At 31.4% G+C, this 17,821-nt stretch overlaps 2 protein-coding genes across 3 annotated transcripts; one reads left to right on the forward strand and one right to left on the reverse strand.

Moving 5' to 3' along the window:
* Positions 1-396: 396 nt before the first annotated feature.
* Positions 397-7,397, forward strand: LOC148609856 (uncharacterized). Of its 2 annotated transcripts, XM_088541302.1 has the most exons (5): positions 397-414; positions 2,428-2,593; positions 5,143-5,160; positions 5,868-5,919; positions 6,933-7,397. In XM_088541302.1, the coding sequence occupies exons 2-5, from the start codon at positions 2,454-2,456 to the stop codon at positions 7,260-7,262; spliced, it is 540 nt and encodes a 179-aa protein (XP_088397428.1). In that variant the 5' UTR covers positions 397-414; positions 2,428-2,453; the 3' UTR covers positions 7,263-7,397. The 2 variants fall into 2 exon arrangements, with proteins under 2 accessions (XP_088397428.1, XP_088397429.1); XM_088541303.1 differs by lacking the exons at positions 397-414; positions 5,143-5,160 and having other exon boundaries at positions 2,357-2,593.
* A 368-nt stretch (positions 7,398-7,765) lies between these two features.
* Positions 7,766-15,611, reverse strand: LOC148609857 (transmembrane protein 263-like). Its single transcript, XM_088541304.1, has 3 exons — positions 15,340-15,611; positions 13,835-13,958; positions 7,766-13,084 (listed from the first exon to the last, which is right to left on the reverse strand). The coding sequence occupies exons 1-3, from the start codon at positions 15,379-15,381 to the stop codon at positions 12,891-12,893; spliced, it is 360 nt and encodes a 119-aa protein (XP_088397430.1). The 5' UTR covers positions 15,382-15,611; the 3' UTR covers positions 7,766-12,890.
* Positions 15,612-17,821: the final 2,210 nt, after the last annotated feature.

The raw sequence follows: 17,821 nt of genomic DNA on the forward strand, positions 1-17,821 counted from the left end.
CATTTTCCTTGTTTCCAGGTACAAAAAATGAAGTTCAAGCGTAAAGTATGGAATTACATTGTTGCATACTACAAGAAGAAAGTTTTGATTGATTTTTATAATCAGGACCTATCCACCTGGGCTTGTAGGAATTATATTTTTATTCGTAAATGTAAACATACGTGACACCAATGTGAGTAGTTCAAGCATTGTACCTCATTATTATTAGTTCCGTATCGGCAAATTACAGAGACTTGAGGTTTGCAGCCATCAGTTGCAAAGATAAGTTTGTGTGCATTTTTCGTCATGCCTCTACACATTCATTTGATAATTGGTACATTGCTTTTCCACGACAAATCAAATCAAGTTTGAATTTTGTTATGGTGCTTTATTTTATTTCTTTGGAGTTAATGCAATTGGGCTTGGAAAATTAATGTAAGTACTCACATTGTTCGTCATGCTTACATATATTAATTTAATATTTTGTACATTCCTTTACAATGACATGTTACAGATCAAATTCAAATTTTGGTCTGTTTCGTTATTCTTTTACAGAGTTATAACCTTTGGACTAAGGAAATTAACGACAATAATCTGTTTTACGCTTTTTCTGGTCTTGCTAGTAATATTCATGTAATCAAGGACTGTTCTAATATACACCCCCTGGTTTGATACTGGATTCATTTATTTAACCATGACAAGTTGCCGAATAAGTACGAATTTTCTTCTGGTCTGTTAATCTTTTGCTAAGTTATAGCCCTTATATTTTTTAGACTTTGGCCATGTTTACAGTTGTGTTGCGTTTTTTCTTGTGACAATTTTGTCATTAATATATAGCTATAGATAAGTTACATTCTTAAGTTTGCTATGTCCATTCTGATAACTGTTTCCTTCAAATATTTAATTCAGCTTCTTTCAATCGTTAAATCTACATCACTTTTCTTATATTCATACAGAAACCACTCTGTACATTCGATAGCTGCTTGGTATTGTATTTTTTGTGTTTTTTGTTGTTGTTGTTCGTGTGTTATTAATTAAGTTTGTTGCTACAGTCTGTAAGGGACTACACTGTATGCACTGCCATTCAGTACATTCAGAATGATTGTTTGCTTAGCTACATGCACGTTTGTTGCAATATCCAGTTGCAAGATAAAACGTCTTAGAGCCCCTCAATGCTTTAGCTCCCTAATTTATTAGATCTTAGGGTTGTTCCAAAAGTATTTACCGCGACTATCATGTTTTGACCAATCTGTTCAACGGATCTTATGATATATGAGATATCCAACACACACACAAGACAGGTGTTAAGATAATGTAATCTACATGGTGTTACTAACCCAATTTAAATGCCAACAAATCCAAAGATCGATGCCGTAAATGTCCTAAAACTTGTGATCTATTGTTAATGCTTTTAGTGGCTTTAGTAGACCTCAGACTATTATTTGCTCATGTTTTCCCAAATTTGCACAATATTATGAGCAAATTTTTAAAAAGGGGAGCTGGGGAGGGTCCAAGTCCCAGGTTCCCCTATCTGGACCCGCTACTGAACACTGTAGAAAAAAGAACAGATATGGTGAAACGCAACAAACGCATCGTATAGCCTTTATGAAAATAGTAAATATGCTTAGAGAGATCACCAAAAGGTTTTCAAGTGTAAACACACCTTCAAGTAAGCACTAAAAAGCCCCGACGACAAAAGAAATAAAATACACGATAACAGAACGATGACACTTCTTCAAAATAAACTTAAATGATAGTATTGTTTTAAGAGATATTGCATATTATAACATGTTTCACTGTCAGTTGGACTGTTGATTTATCTGGCTGACTCTTCAAAAGTCTGGAAGGAGACGAACTACAGGCATTTGTTTCCGCACAAATTTGTCCCATGCACCAAATAAAGTTATATTGCAACAAGCTCTTTTGGGACAGTGGAACCGAATTATATCCATTCACCTAAGGGGCGGTGTAGGACTAAAACTTTGTACCCAGTGAAACGGATGTATATCTTAATGTCATACTGTTGTAATGCACCACAACAGCATGTATATAATATTGTGCAACTCAGGAATTATAGCATTAATTAAAGTTACGCAACCAACGACAATACCTAATGCAAACAATATGCACCATGTTAGTATTTTAAATAAAAGAAAAAAAATGTAGAGAACCCCAAGGCTGATTGAATGTCTTCCTTACACCTCAATTCACCAACATGTACACAGGAATCAAAGTGCTATCTATCCCGAACACAGTTATATGTTATTGAATAATTAATCTCACAATCGATTGATTCTTAAGTTTACGTATTACAAAGGACATTTACAGTACAGAGTATTAATATATTTAAATGTATATGCAGTTAATGTATACACCATAAATACATTAGAAGCTTATAAGTCGTTTTTATTGATTGAATACTAATTGTGTTTTTACTTATTATCGAAGGTATAAAAGGGAAATTCGAGACGAAAATGTTCACTAGGAGTTTAACTTTTGATATAGAAGACCAGTATCATCCGAGGTATTGGGAGGGTTTGGTGTTCCCGGAGTACCGCAGAGAACGAACCATGTCTCAATCAACAGACCCAGCAACGAGGAATAAAATTGCAGAGTAAGATTTTCTTATGTTTACTGTACATGTGTTACTACTAATTCAGTATGTTTGCATCTCTTTATTTGTAACGACCCTCCTTCGTGTTATAGGGGCCAATGTTGTTGCCTGTCTGTCTGTCGGACTTTTATGTACACCCGTTTTCGAAAATTGACGTTTCATTTGTTTATATCATGTGAACGTTTTTTTTACAATGAACGATACAACAATAGTACCAGGCTCTAGGTCTGTATTTTATCTATATTTATATATATAAAATACCAGAAAATAAAACGTTCATCAATGAATCACGATTTCATCGCCTTCCAAAGAAGCATTGATGTATTTTTTTTAAATTTAATTGTCTTTGGAAAAGAAGTAAATTTTGTGTCTACCAAAATACGATTTTCTCAGCGGTGCGTAGCTGTATTTGTGGAAAAGCTATATATGATGCTCAGACGCTCTCCAAATTCAATGGCCAATGTATACATGTTTTGTTAAAGATGACCGCGTTCATCAGCTTTAATTGCATACAAATATTGTTTGGTGTCATCGACAAACGAACGAACAGATACATGTATAAGTTTTTTTCCACCCAGTTCGGAAGACGTTTCCATGGTAACAGCATGAACTTTGTCGTAATCGTTACAATGTTTCTTTTCTTATCTTACAATTTTACCTACATTGTATATAGTTACCATTTAAGTTGGTCAGGTATTGTTTTCTCTGTTCCATTTAAAACTTTGTTCTTACTCTACCAGTGACCCGATTAGACCCTGTCTGAGCTGATTTTCATTTCTATATCACTGTGTTGAATAAATGTTCTGATTACGACTCTATAATTCAAAACACCATGGAGGCATAGTGATCAGTGACTTTCAAAGATTTGATCTTGAGCATTTTGAACAGAAATGTCCAATCAAAATCGATCAGGCCATCATAAGATTGAAACGTGATCGATAAAGGCTAGTCGATCAATAATTAGCATTGGATTTGTGATAGGTGACTGATCGATGAATCAGTTTGATTGACCTTATTTTGGCCTGAAAACTGGAACAATAGCAATGTAACATTTGCCACCTCTAGTTACCAAAGTGGTCGGTTCTTCTTTCGTAACGAAATATTGACCCGATACCTAATTGAGCAATGATTAAGATGGTCATCATTTGTCTCGGAGACCATTGGTACATTTTTTATAGTTTTTGTTTCTTGTTCTTAAATCTATGAAGACTTTGTATGTGGCACCATGCATTGATACTGGGATATTATATTCATATATCCCTAGTTGTTAAACATTTACCCCTTTCTCTATCTTTAAGACAAGTATTTGAAAAAAAAATTAACGAAATCACATCTACAAAATATTTTCATTGCTTCAAATATCAATATCAAAATCTTTCGTATAATGATTTTTTTTATTATAAAAAAAAGAAAACTACATTTCAAAAGAAAAGCTATTGTCAACAGAGATTTAATAAAAAGATCAAAAAGCCATGCTTTCTCTTTGTTGTTCAAAAGTATATTGTAAATTTAAAATCCAACTGAGATTTAAAGGAAATAAAAATCTGCATTTTATGTTATTTAAAAGTAGCAATTATATAAAATCATTATTTAAGTAGGCCATGGTAAAAGTGTAAGCATATGACGTTAGATTTCCGATTTAATTCGGACTACTGTTTAAAAGCCGTACTATTATTAATCTCAATGCGATATATACTGAATATTACATGTCAAAATCTGTATCACATACTAGTATATGAGGTATCAACCCGAGACTCATATATCACCCCAAATCTCGGGTTGATACCACATTGGATACATATTTTGTTATGTCATGTTCATTATATCATATATTGTTTACTTTACTTCAAGTTTGGTCCGTGGAGGGGTCTGATATAGGGTATGCGCTATAGGGTTTGAACAAACTTATAATGCATATATATATACAAAAAGTATATTTTTATCTAGATGTATGATATGTCATTAAGTTATGGGCATAAAAGACTTATAAATAATGACAATAATATTTACCATCATACTAGTACATGTAATTTCATAGTGTCACCTAAAGGTAGCCTATTTCCTCCAGGGCTAATGAGTTTTTAATTGATTTTGTCTAAAATCCCATAACCCCTACAAAATTTGTTGACTCTAAATGTCGAATAAAATAATGGAATTGAACTCAATTCCTCAATTGCTATTCTAGTGATATATAGACTTGAAATATGGCTATGACATTGTCCAGAAGCTAGATAATTCAGTGAGCGGAAGACAGATCTCATTATTAAAAAAAATCAGTTGGTAAAAAGAGACGATAATGTCTAGTTTTAAGGCTAAATAGATAATTAAAGCATTGCACATTTTTATAGTTGGTGGTTCAAAAAAGGGAGTTTGATTCCAGTTCTTGCCACCCCACCAAAATAGTCTTGATAAAAGTGTGTTCCTTGTGTTTTACGTAAAATCAATCAATTACATTTTTCTTGAAAATATATACAAAAATAAATCACTTGATTATTCTTCTTATCTATATTTCTTATTTATAAGTTATTGACGGTGTCATTTTGTTTCAGATATCGACGTCGTAGAAGGTAGCGATTGTTTCTGCTAATATCACCGTAAATAAGTTGCAAAGAATCATAATATTCACAGAAACGCATATGTTGTAGCACATTTGTGGTTTTTTGTATAGTTTGGTACAAGATTGGTGGAAATATAAGGTTGCGATGAAAGGAGATCATAATACATGTATAGCATTTTCTCTCATTCTGTGTTCAATTATTTATATGTAATATTACTGAAGGCTCTTCTGAAATCAAACATTCAAGGGCGGTATCAGAAAATTATAAAAGGGGGTTCCCATTCAGAAATAAATTTAAAAACGAGGGTGTTCAGGTTAACACTGGCCTAACTCGCCGACTTTTTACACAAAATTAACAAAATTTTCCAATGAAAGGGGTTTCGAACAGAATTACCCCGATAGATCCGACAATGCATTATGAACCACGGTAAACCAAACATTTGCATTAAGTGCATCGGATTGGTTCGATGACTTGGCAGTTCGAATGAATTATCTTTAATTTAGACGTCATTTTCAGCTGCTGTTTGAAAATTACTTTGTTCTAATTTTGTTACATATACTTAAACGTTTGGATATATCTAGAGAAAATTTAATAATTATCGTTTTAATTTATATTTTATCATTTGATATACATCTATTTAGTTTCCGGTGCACTTAAAAACTGAAAAAATTACTTGAGATTATTTCAAATGAATTTATTTTATTTTTTTTTTTTAGAGAGCTGCGACCTCCTAACTTAGATTACAGTCACCAAGACAGCTTATTCACGGTAGGTTTGTATAAAGTAATCACGGTTGCTGTGAATAAATTTCAGATTCAGTTAGTTAGTATGAATTGTCAGGTTCACGGTTAGTTGGTATAAATTGTCGGGTTCACAGTCTGTATAAATTTTCAGAATAATAGAAAGTTTGTATAAATTATCAGGTTCACGATTAGTTTGTATAAATTTTCAAAATAAGAGAAAGTTTGTATAAATTGTCAGGTTCATGGTTGGTTTGTATACATTCTTATAATCTTGGTTAGTTTGTATAAATTGTCAAAATCACGGTTGGTTTGTATAAATTGTCAAAATCACGGTTGGTTTGTATAAATTGCCATGTTCGTGTTTAGTTTGGATACATTGTCATGTTCGTGGTTAGTTTGAATAATTTTTCGGATATTGTCAAGTTCAGGGGTAAAATACTTCGTTTAAATGGGTAGTTTCAGGTTCACGCGTGGCTTTATTTTGCACTATCTGCTATAAATTTGGAGTTGTTTTCTGTTATTTTATTGTAATGAACATAAGGCGTGGGTTCCAATTAAAAGTGGAATGTTTCATGATCAGATGGTGTAATTTTATGGTTTTACATAGGACCGAACGTTAATCCTTAGATTAACTGTTTTGACAACCTGTTCATTATATGTAACTGTATTATCGACTTTAGACTTGATATGTTCAGATTATGAAAGATTAATGTGCTTTTACTATAGTGACAGACACTTAAAATGTTTGTATGAGTTAGCTTAATCATAAGTGTTTTGAAAAGTTTATATTTTCGAAAGATAATCATGACTTTTGAACTCGTACGACTAAATGACCAGCTTTCTATCTTCTCAAATTAAAAACTGTACCAGTGAACGATAATGTTTATTTGGTCAAAATAAGGCGTGTCTTGTCATTTAGTTGTTTTTTTTTTTTATAAACCAACCGAGACTTTATCTTATCAATAAGACATATTATGCATTTCTTCGTTAGGCATTCTCTGGTTGTTCATTAAGCTTCATGTATTTTTTTTCTTTTAGAACGCGTTTTCGTCAAAAGCATACTTCGTAGTGCATCCGGAATGGACATCTGAAAACGTTAATCCTCCAGTCTCCAAACCCTTAAATAGACCTCCATGGCCATGGGAACAACCAAGATACCGACAGAACATACAGAGACTGAACCAACTAAAAAATGAACAGAACGGAAACGGAAATGAAGAGGAAATAGATGAAGAAAATAGAATCAATATTCAGAACGGAAACTTTGGACTAAATAACGGCGTAAAATCACAGGAACAGGAACTACCATACACTGTACCAAGCTCGTTTAAAGTTACTCACGAACCGGAAGTACGCTTAGGGTATTAATAAACATTGAATTCAGCAAACCATTTTAAAAATTAGATTTTTATGAAGTCGTGAACTTAGTTTGCGGCTTAACCGAAACAGTATTGTAGTTCAAAAACTTTTTTTATTGATCAGTTATTAAATTTTGTTGCACTCCTCATGTTTCTACAATGGTTTTTACCTTGTAATGAAACCTCAGTTTACTTAGGGATAATACTAATAGTAATATAAAATCCCTGGTGTACTATGTGTACATGTGTTACCCTTAGCAGTAAAAGTGAATGCTTACAATGGTTGGGGTCATAACCCCCACAAAATCAATACCAAAAACCATCATTTTATTGTTTGGAACCTTGCTATAAAATGAAAAAAAATCTACTTAGTTACCAAAAATTAAATCTCTATGAATGGCAATGGCAGCACAAAGGCAGCTTCACATCATTATAGGTTGTATTACAATGTGTTGGTATTTGTAATTTCAGAACCTACAGTTGACAGTTTTTTTTATAAACAAAAGTATTACATTAGACAAAATATGTTTTATTCATAACATCTGCACATAACATATCACCAATGACAAAACAAAAAAATATATATATCTGGATTTCAAAACAATGTCAATTCTTGACATTGTAGAAAATAATACTACCACTGGTATAAAATTTTCAGAAATCTACTTAGACAGGTTTGATACTAACAACCATAGCTTCTCTATAATAATCATAAATCATGATAAATTACATAAAAAAATCTAGGTTACAAGCATATTATGCAATAATTAACCAGCACCTAATGTATCTATTATTTTTTAAAGGACATTTCTAATTATATGTTTCACATGTTCTACACATGGAAATACAAATAACATGTTACCACAGACTTCTGCATTGGAGAATTTTTTTCAACAACTCAACAAGCATTTTAATTCAACAAATATTTCCTAAGAAGGATAATGACAATATTGACTAGGAAGAAGAAATGTATATTGCTGTATATTTTTAAAGCCAATTTTTCAAGTTTATACACATATTTCTTCGTCTCTATCTTGGGAATCCTTATTGATCATGACTGCATAAGCTCTACTGCAATACTACTACAAAAGTACCCTTTTAGGTCGATCACATCTTCCTAATTCTCCTAATAGATGATGTTGGATGAACATAATTTAGAATCGTAGGTCACCAAACTTGATTTTGAAATAATTAACTTTAAATATTAGAAATTTTTTTCAAGATGTAGAGAATTTTCCCTATTTTGAGAACAATACAAATACAATACCTACAGTCTATATAATTTCTTCAACATTTGTAAACAGAGTACTTACAATGTACAAAATGTATTTGATATTCCACATTATTACAAGTTAGAGGTCAGAGAACTTTTTTCATGTCATATTTAAAAAAAAAATCTTTTTTCCCCATTACATTTCTTTTACATTTTACATCCAATTATCTCCCCCTTGAAAAAAAGTATTTTTAGAATAAATGTTTCCAATTAAATTATATGTAGTTTTATGTAAAAAATTCATTAAAGTATATGTAATTTAAGGACCATTATTAGCTAATTGAAAGGACATACTTCTATACATATTTGCAAGATCACCAAAAAAGATACTCTGTGTAGATCTACCTCAAAAACTAAAATAGTTAAATTTGTAGATATTTTAGTTTGTGTACTTTTTCCGACTGTCTAATAATTTTCACTAGGGAAGGAATAATCCTTACCAATATCACCAAAAATTGTAGGGATTCCTATTGAAAGCATGAAGATGTTTTCCATCTAAACATAAAGTCAACATAACTAGAACATAGCTGAAACAGTTGAATATTACATACTTGAAATAACTATCATATTCCGATAAGAAAGACAAAGATAAGGCGACAAAATAAAGATATAAGGAAAACCCATCAGTATCCTGTTTATGAATTAAGTACAAGTCAGCTAATAACTTAAAAGATAAACACAAATAAACTGAAAAAAATAAGACAATAAAGATTCTGATCAAGAAGTTTTGGAGATTACAATAAAAGTTATATACATATATATATTGCATTAAGCTTTACATGATACCATCAAACTTCAATTTAGTGTTTCTTAAAACATCGATTTCCTTATTAAGTACATTCTAAAAACTATATGTAACTGTATTCTCATATTTGAAAATAATTCTAACGGCTTTAGCAAAAAAAAAAAACCCACCAGTTTTATTTTCATTGAAATTTCAAGGACAAGTCACTGAATTATACAGGGAAGTAGGACCAACATTAACAAAAATATAAAGCTGGTTGATAAACAGCAATATTTCCACAAAGAAAACTATGTCAGTAGATCTACTTTTACTTGGTGGGTTTTACATATTTCAGGAGATAGACCTAGGGTAAGGGACACAACTCTTGCAAATCATTGGAACTTTTGTATTCAGCATTTGATATCAATCTTATGAAAGCATCAAAGTAACTTGGATCGATTTCATTCCGTTTCAAAGGAGAGCTTGAAAGGCTCTGGTGAAATTGAATATGATTCAAACATACCACTAATGTCAAGAGTTATTTCTGTTACTCTAGGTCTACCTCCTTAGATGAGAAAAAATAACAAATGGCCTGTTTGACACTACCATATCTGTTAACCCTCCCACATTAGGGGGAAACTCAACGAAAAATTTAGAACCTCCCACATAAAAATGTAAGATTTGTGTGAGGCTTTAGGTTAAAATTACAATATTTTCTGAGAAAAATACTTAATAATTGATTTTTTACACAAAAAAAATTTGCACTTCATAAAAATGACACACATCAGATAGCATCATTAGGGGAGAATCTGCCAAATATACTATTCCAAGAGTTAACAGGTATGCTCTACAAGTTTCTTTCATTACAATCTAAGTACAGGAAAGCTATCAGCACAAATATATTGAACACATTTTGACTAGAATTTATATAAAAAAAATTATCCTTCTCCGATTAACTAATACACAAAAAAATAAAACACAGTCTCCTGTGAACAAAAACAATTATAATGAAACTTGAACAACTAGTATGTCTCATAGCATGACTAGATTATTACCGGCACTATAATACTTATTTAAATTAAGTACAACCATCTGGTATAGCAACCAAGCTGAGTTATATTGGGTAATTTCAGCATATTGCACAAAAATGTTGATTTACTATAAAAACATATATGATTATTATTTACATTTTTAAATGAAAACAGCAAACCTAACTGAAATTCTCAAGAAATGCAACAACACTTTCACGAAATCCAGGAATTCAAGCAATTTAGCTATTTCTGAATATTCATTGTTCTTTAATAGGTTAGAATACAGAAAGTAGGTGAATCACATCATGCACATACATCTAATACTGGTAAAACATTTTTTAACCTAACAATCATGAGTATCAAAATATTCTGAAAAAATAATCAGATTTTCTATAAATCTTTCAATACACAGTAATGATTTAAACCCTTTCAGGCTTAGATTAGCATCTTACTCAACTGTCCTGCTACATGTATGTCTATATAATTATTTATAACAGACTTCTGATTAAGACAATATAATTCTCTTTGATTTATACATCAACTGGTCTCAGTGGCATGAAACCTGAATAAAGAGCAGCACAATCCCAGCATGATACATCTGTCCTTTTATAAACTTAAAACTAATATCCAATATCCTCTAGTCATGATTAAAAACACTACATAATTAGGACATACCCCCCCCCCAAAAAAAAAAAAACAAAAAACAAAAAAACATGACATTAAAAAATGTATCTATCAAAATACATGTGGAAAACATAGGTCTGACAAAACATTGAATGAAGACTTACATTATCAGAAATAAACAATTTCCCAAAGTTTCATGAGAAGATGTAGAAACTTTCTTGAGTTATTGTTGGAGGTCAAATGGTGGACGGACAACAGTATGCCATAATTCATCCTGTGAAGCTGAAAGTCATACAAAAAATTCCTTGAGCCTGAGAATTTTTGTCACTGCCAATGGTGTCATACAGTCCCAAGATTTTGATTGGAGTTACCATGGAAGTTAAGAATATATTCCCAGACTTCAAGTATTGTGGATTAGACCCCGATAAAGAAGTTGCAAGACTTCAATGCTAATAAACAGAATACATGTATGTGAATTGCTAATATGTACTAAATGTACAATCATGATACTGAAAAGATCATGTGGTGTATCTTCTTTCTTCTGCCTTTCAGTTTACAAATCATATAAAAATACATGTACATGTACAACCTAATAAAAAAAATCTTTCCTATAATATACAATAAATATAATAATCAATATCAATCTCTTAAAGTAATATTTCCCCACTTATAAAATTCACTAGCAAGAATTTATAGCATTCTTCTTCCCCTTTTTGATACACAAGATCAATTTCTATTTTGGCACATTGCTAGACCTTAATATTTGAAGAATAACAATTAACAATAACAGAGCTGCAAGTTTCTTTTTAACATAAAGAAGATAAAACAAAAAAAAATAAAAAAAATATAAGCATAAAATCCAATGTACAATGACTAGAGATCACCTAACTACTTATGATTATTGAGTAAATAAAAACTAATATATCTATTATAAATATGTAAATCTACATACTAACAATTAGATATGGCAAGTTATATAGGTAACACTTTGCATTGATTTATTCAATAAACTGAGGTTAACTCCCTTTCCTTTCATTACAAAATTTATATACATATACAAGGCACATACATTGAATTTCTAAAAATTAGGTAGAGCTTTTACACAGTGACTTTCTACCCCTATGGAAAACAGGTCATTTTGGTTATTTGTTACCATATCTATAAGTATAGGATGAAAAGTAACTTTGGAATTTTTTGTTACATGGTTTTGAAAGATTTTGATGTTGGACACACCAGCCCGAAATAAAAGGTGACCTTTGGGTAACAAAACACTGAGCTCTGCCACACTGTTTAGCCATTAGCATGATGAATGAAAAAAATCATAAGTTCAGAATAAATGAATTGTATTGCTTATAACATTCATCATAGTGATACACCATAATCAGATAATCATAGGTAGATTTAATATTCATAATCTCTAGGTATGACTTTCCTGAATTAAGTGACCATTTTAACTATCTACACTAATAGGTGTAAAATACTATGAATTTACTATGAACTTATAAGTACATTATTATCTTTTCAAATCATATTGCTTTTTTTCCTTCATTTTACAGAAAAAAAATCCTCACTCACTAAATTATGTCCATGTATTTGCAATAAATATATAAATATGACATTGTGAAATCTGTATGTTTCAAATTCACCAATATTCTCAGGCAATATTCAGAGGTTCAAAATTAAAAAAAAACAAACAAAAAAAAACAGAAGGTCCTGGACTTTTCCAACTTACAAATCAATGGTCTATTTGCGAAAAATCAAATGTCAAAAAATGTCAAGTAAAAGCATTCTGGCATTCAGGTAAAAGAAATTTTGTGTGCATTATGTTAAAAATTGAGGCTTCTGTATGTAGACCTCAGACCACCACTAATTTAATCTCTGAATAATATTACATGAAATTAAAAAAAAAAAAAAAAGAACATTTTTTGGAGTTTACAGAATAGATAATACAGATTGATGAAATTTAAAAACTTAATCTTACAAATGTTATTCTTTTTTATCTTTCCTCTTCAGACTAGAAAGCTTTGGTACTTTGACATTACTAACTACCGTTGTTCCAACGTCGTAACTCTTACCAGCGACCCATTTCACTCCACCGACTCCCATTCCAACAGCACTGGCTGTGGTGTTATAAACACCCGAAGACATCCTCCAGATTATATTACCCTGAGGTGTATCATCTGAAATAAAGATTTTTATTCATAGAATAAGTATGCAGACTCATCTCTTTGGGTCTAAATTTTACGAAATTTCTTTGTAAAGCATTATCTGATTGTGTGGCTAGCTATTAGACTTTTGGTATTATGGCTTTATCTGTTTGGATGTACATGTAATCATACTGGATTCAATTTTTTGTTGGCAAGCAATTTAATTTCTCCACCCTACACAATTTTACAAGATTTCAATAATGTACAGAGAAAAGAACTGAAAAAAAGTTACATTAGTCGAGACAGGGTGGAGTTACAGTGGAACCACTGTTTCCCTTCACCATGTAGATGGGAAAATTAACATTCATGCTGAATGAAACCAGTTGATGTAATAGACAAATGTGCACAACAGATTCAGTTTTATAACATATATTTTTCCATGTGATCAGGTTTTCAGGCTATCTATTATACTAGATGATAATTTAAAGCCTATTATATCATGTACGTGTATATCTTATTGTTTATCCCTTATATGAATATTTAAGTTTAGGTTTACTTTAGGTTAACCAAACAAAATGTACTAATATCTTAGCAATTATTCATATTACTTATATAATCAGTGGTAAGGTTCAAGAAACAAATGCTTACTTAAATTGCAGCTTTGTTTTCTAAGAAATATATGTAGTGTACCTGCAGTACTACTTGTACACCAGCCATCATAAATAAATATAGAAACTAAAGCACTTCATACATTTGTAAATAACTATGCAACAAGTTTAGTACCTTTAACTTCATCTGTTTTCTTGTCTGACAAACCAGGGATAGTTTCGTCTATCACGTCTCCATTTTCCTTTTCGCTTTCATTATCAGGATTTTCCTTGTCTTTATCTGGTTCTGGAGGAGGGGTCTGTAAAGAAATAATATATATACATTTAACAAGAGCATCACACCAGTAATCAATTTCTAGCATGAAATTTTCAGTATTTGCTGATGGACTGGCAGTGCAACAGATAGTCCATGGCAGGGGATGGACTAAAAAATCTAGAATTCAAGGAATATAGGACTACAGCATATATTTTTAAGCTAGGGATGAAGAATAGAAATGATAATCTAGTGCATTGGTATAGAAAATGCAAATGTCCTATCCTAAGTGGCCCATTAGGACCTCTGATTGGCCTAACATACATTGTACACCTTACAGAAACCATGTTGCTTCATGGCAGTTGTTTTTTTTTAGGTTGCTAAATGTATATAAACATCAGCTGTGAGGCGGCTTATAAAAAAGTTAGTATGAATAGTTATAATGTATTGGGAGGCTAATTTTTATTTTGCCTGGTCAACTCCCTTAGTGAGGCACAAACAATAGATTCAATAAAGAAAAATGTCTCAGCGAATTTCATGATTATCTGAACTAAATAGAAGTAGGCCACATTATCAATATAACAAGAATAGGTGTGGTGATATGTCAGACAACAACCCCACGGTGATGTAAATGTCAGCTCAAGGCCATCCATTGGTTTTAATGAATGAAAACGAAGTCCTCATACAACAGGGCAGGTGACCCCAAAACAACATTATACACAGGTACAGCGAAAGAGTTGCCCGTATGTATTCTAGTGATATAAAAAATAAACTAAAGGTGAAAACGAAACAAGACATACAAACGCCAGAAATTCCTGACTTGGGACAGGCAAGATTAAAGTACTTCGGCATGATCTCAACCCTCCCCTTTAAAATTTTGCCACTGTGGAAAAAATATTACAGTTAAAAATCAGTTAAAAAAAGTCTGTGTCCCTTGTTACAACAAAAGTAAAGAAACTGAATATAAATACACAAATGTACAAAGTAAGGACTACTAGCAGTTAACTGACATGCCAGCTCCAGACCTGAGTTTAAGCCTACAAAAAGTTATGTCCCCATCGTATGTAAAATCAATCCCAATTATTCCCATAAAGGGTTGAGAATTAGAATAGACCATAAGTCATACAATAAGGATACAACCCATTTGAAATGACATAACATATTGATATCAAGGCCTAATGACTCCGACAGCAACCAAAGCCATGCAAATCAGAATGGAATATCATGGCTTACTGACAGCAACCACCTAAAAGAATTCGAACAAATAATTTCACATCCCAATTTTATTTTAAAAAGATATATGAATTAATGCAATTTTTTAAATGGATAAATTTAATACATAGAGAAAGGGAAAGTAATTCTAGTGTCTTATTTTTAACCTAGCTGTTACCATGCGCTGATACACTTTAGTTTTTATATCATTTTACCTTGAATATGTATCCCTTCACACTTTGATAAAGATATGACATTTTCACAACAAAAAGTTGTTGTAGCCTCTGCAACTTTGCTTCTCCCGATTTAAAGTAAGCAACTAGCAGCTTAGCAGAAGTGAGTCACACTTTCTGAAGTTCTGTACATATACAATCAACACTTGTCTTTTTCCAAATCTTCGAGTTTTGCGTTAAATATCCCTGCCACGTTGAGATTGTTGACAATTTTACGTTTCAATTGTAGTTGGAATGAAACGCGACTGGAAACTTGATCGTGATTGGAGAACTCTTTAACAGGTTAAAAACTTTTCGCCAATGATGTATTCCGTTAGAAATATCACAAATGTCTAAAGATAAATTTCGTAATATCATAGGTTATAGTCTGTTCCAAAAAATAGTTTGAAAGATCTTGAACTTTATAAAATGTATATATGCCACGGAACCAGGCCACCGTCAGATAGAATACATTACGATAATAAGGTTCCACTCTATATGTGCATGAAAACTGATATATTTTTTTTGTTATGTTACCATGGCTACAGATTTTCATGACAAAATAGAAAAGAATATGTCTTTTTTCATGAATCTGCATAATGTAATGTTTTGAAAAATATATATTTACAGGAAAAAAATGGTTGGATTTTCTAGTGTAAGTGTTTCAGTATACCTTTATTTCAACATATGTAAAAAAAATAAGGATACTTCCATCATGATAGTTTTCCCATCGCGATCAAGTATCACGATGATACTTGTTCAAAGCATCATGATGCTAGAAGTCAATAATATCAATATACTTGTAAAATTATGACAAGCTAAAGTGGACAACAAATGCCTATTCATAAATATTTATGAATAGGCATTTTTGCCCACTTTGGATTGAATTATAAATATTTATAATTTATTTATAAATATTTATAATTACCATTAATAAATAAGCATTTTTGTCCACTATGGCTTGCCATATAAAATAGCATTATGGCAAGCCGTTGTGGAATTTCTTCCCCATTTATTGATATCAATAAATTGTTGAATTTATTAACATTTTATTAACATTAACATGTTATTAAATCATTTTATTGATATCAACAAAATCTCTCACATGTAATGTACCGTTATAGATTTTTTACGTGGCATTGACATATTTTTTATTTAAGAAAGAAAAAAATATAACAAAAATAAATATATATAAATACACTGTGCGCATGTGTGTGTGGTGGGGGGTATAATTGTTCTTTTATTTGTATTAGATTAATTGAGACCCAACATATTTCGTTGGAATCTAATCGGGTCGTAAATTTTGAAGAAGAAGAAACAACAACAAAACCCAAGCCGTGTTGTGCCCTTATAGTGAATTACTTTCTCAAGGGAATGGGACACTTCGACCATATCTATTTGATTTATTCTAACGCTTAAACAGTATTATTATATATACTATTAGTAAATTGAATATGGATGGTCACCCCTTTGCGTGTCGCAGACGTAAACTGCTTCAATTTCATACTGAATAATATAGCAGAATACACACATGGACTCGTTTGGTAACGAAATATAGTGTATATAACGGGTATCTCAACAAGATTTAATAACAAGTTTATAATTCGTTTTATTTATTGATATTAATAAATGATTTATCAACACGTTAATAATTATTTAATAACATGTTAATAATTCATCGATTTATTGATATTAATAAATCATTTATGCACATGTAGATTAATATTTATTAACATGTTATTAAATATTTATTGATATCAATAAATGGGAAATAAATTCCACAACGGCTTGCCATATAACATCAGTTAAAATGATGAAAGTTAAAAGCATCACGATGGATGTTAATTCTAAAAGCATCATGGTGGAAGTTATAAAAAGCATCGCGATGGTTGTCAAAAGTATCACGATGAAAGTTAAAAGCATCATGATAAAACTTAAAGATCGCGATGCTTTTGACAACCATCACGATACTGACTAGCATCATGATGCTTTAAACCAGTATCATAATACTTGTGTGAAGCATCGTGATACTTGTTAAAAACCATCGCCATGGAATAATTATGATGGAATTATCCTTATTTTGACATGAACCGCCACTCATAGAAAACGTACATGGAATTGTGATGTAGAAGTGTTTAATGCAAGTGTTCACCAAATGTTGACGTTAATACAAAATAGCATACTCAAATGTTTGACCTAGGACAATTAATGTTTAACTGACATAAACAAAAAACTTTTAAAACATGAAAATCTTAACAATAATGCATGTTCAAAGTCAATAGACAGTGACTGCGAGGATGATGTGGAATTGAATTGTGAGGTAATGATGTTAATGCGATTGCACACCAAATGTGATTGACCTAGTATGTACAAGTGGTTCACACTAAACTAACATAGGCCTAAAAAGAAAACATTAAAATGCAGACGCCGGAAAAGCAATTACCTAGTACGAAAAACATGAAAGCCCTAGCCCGCAGTAAAGTCA

This window comes from Perna viridis, chromosome 8 (genome assembly GCF_037379345.1).
Source record: "Perna viridis isolate PV_CMFRI_1.1 ecotype Kerala chromosome 8, ASM3737934v1, whole genome shotgun sequence".
NCBI classification, from domain to species: domain Eukaryota; kingdom Metazoa; phylum Mollusca; class Bivalvia; order Mytilida; family Mytilidae; genus Perna; species Perna viridis.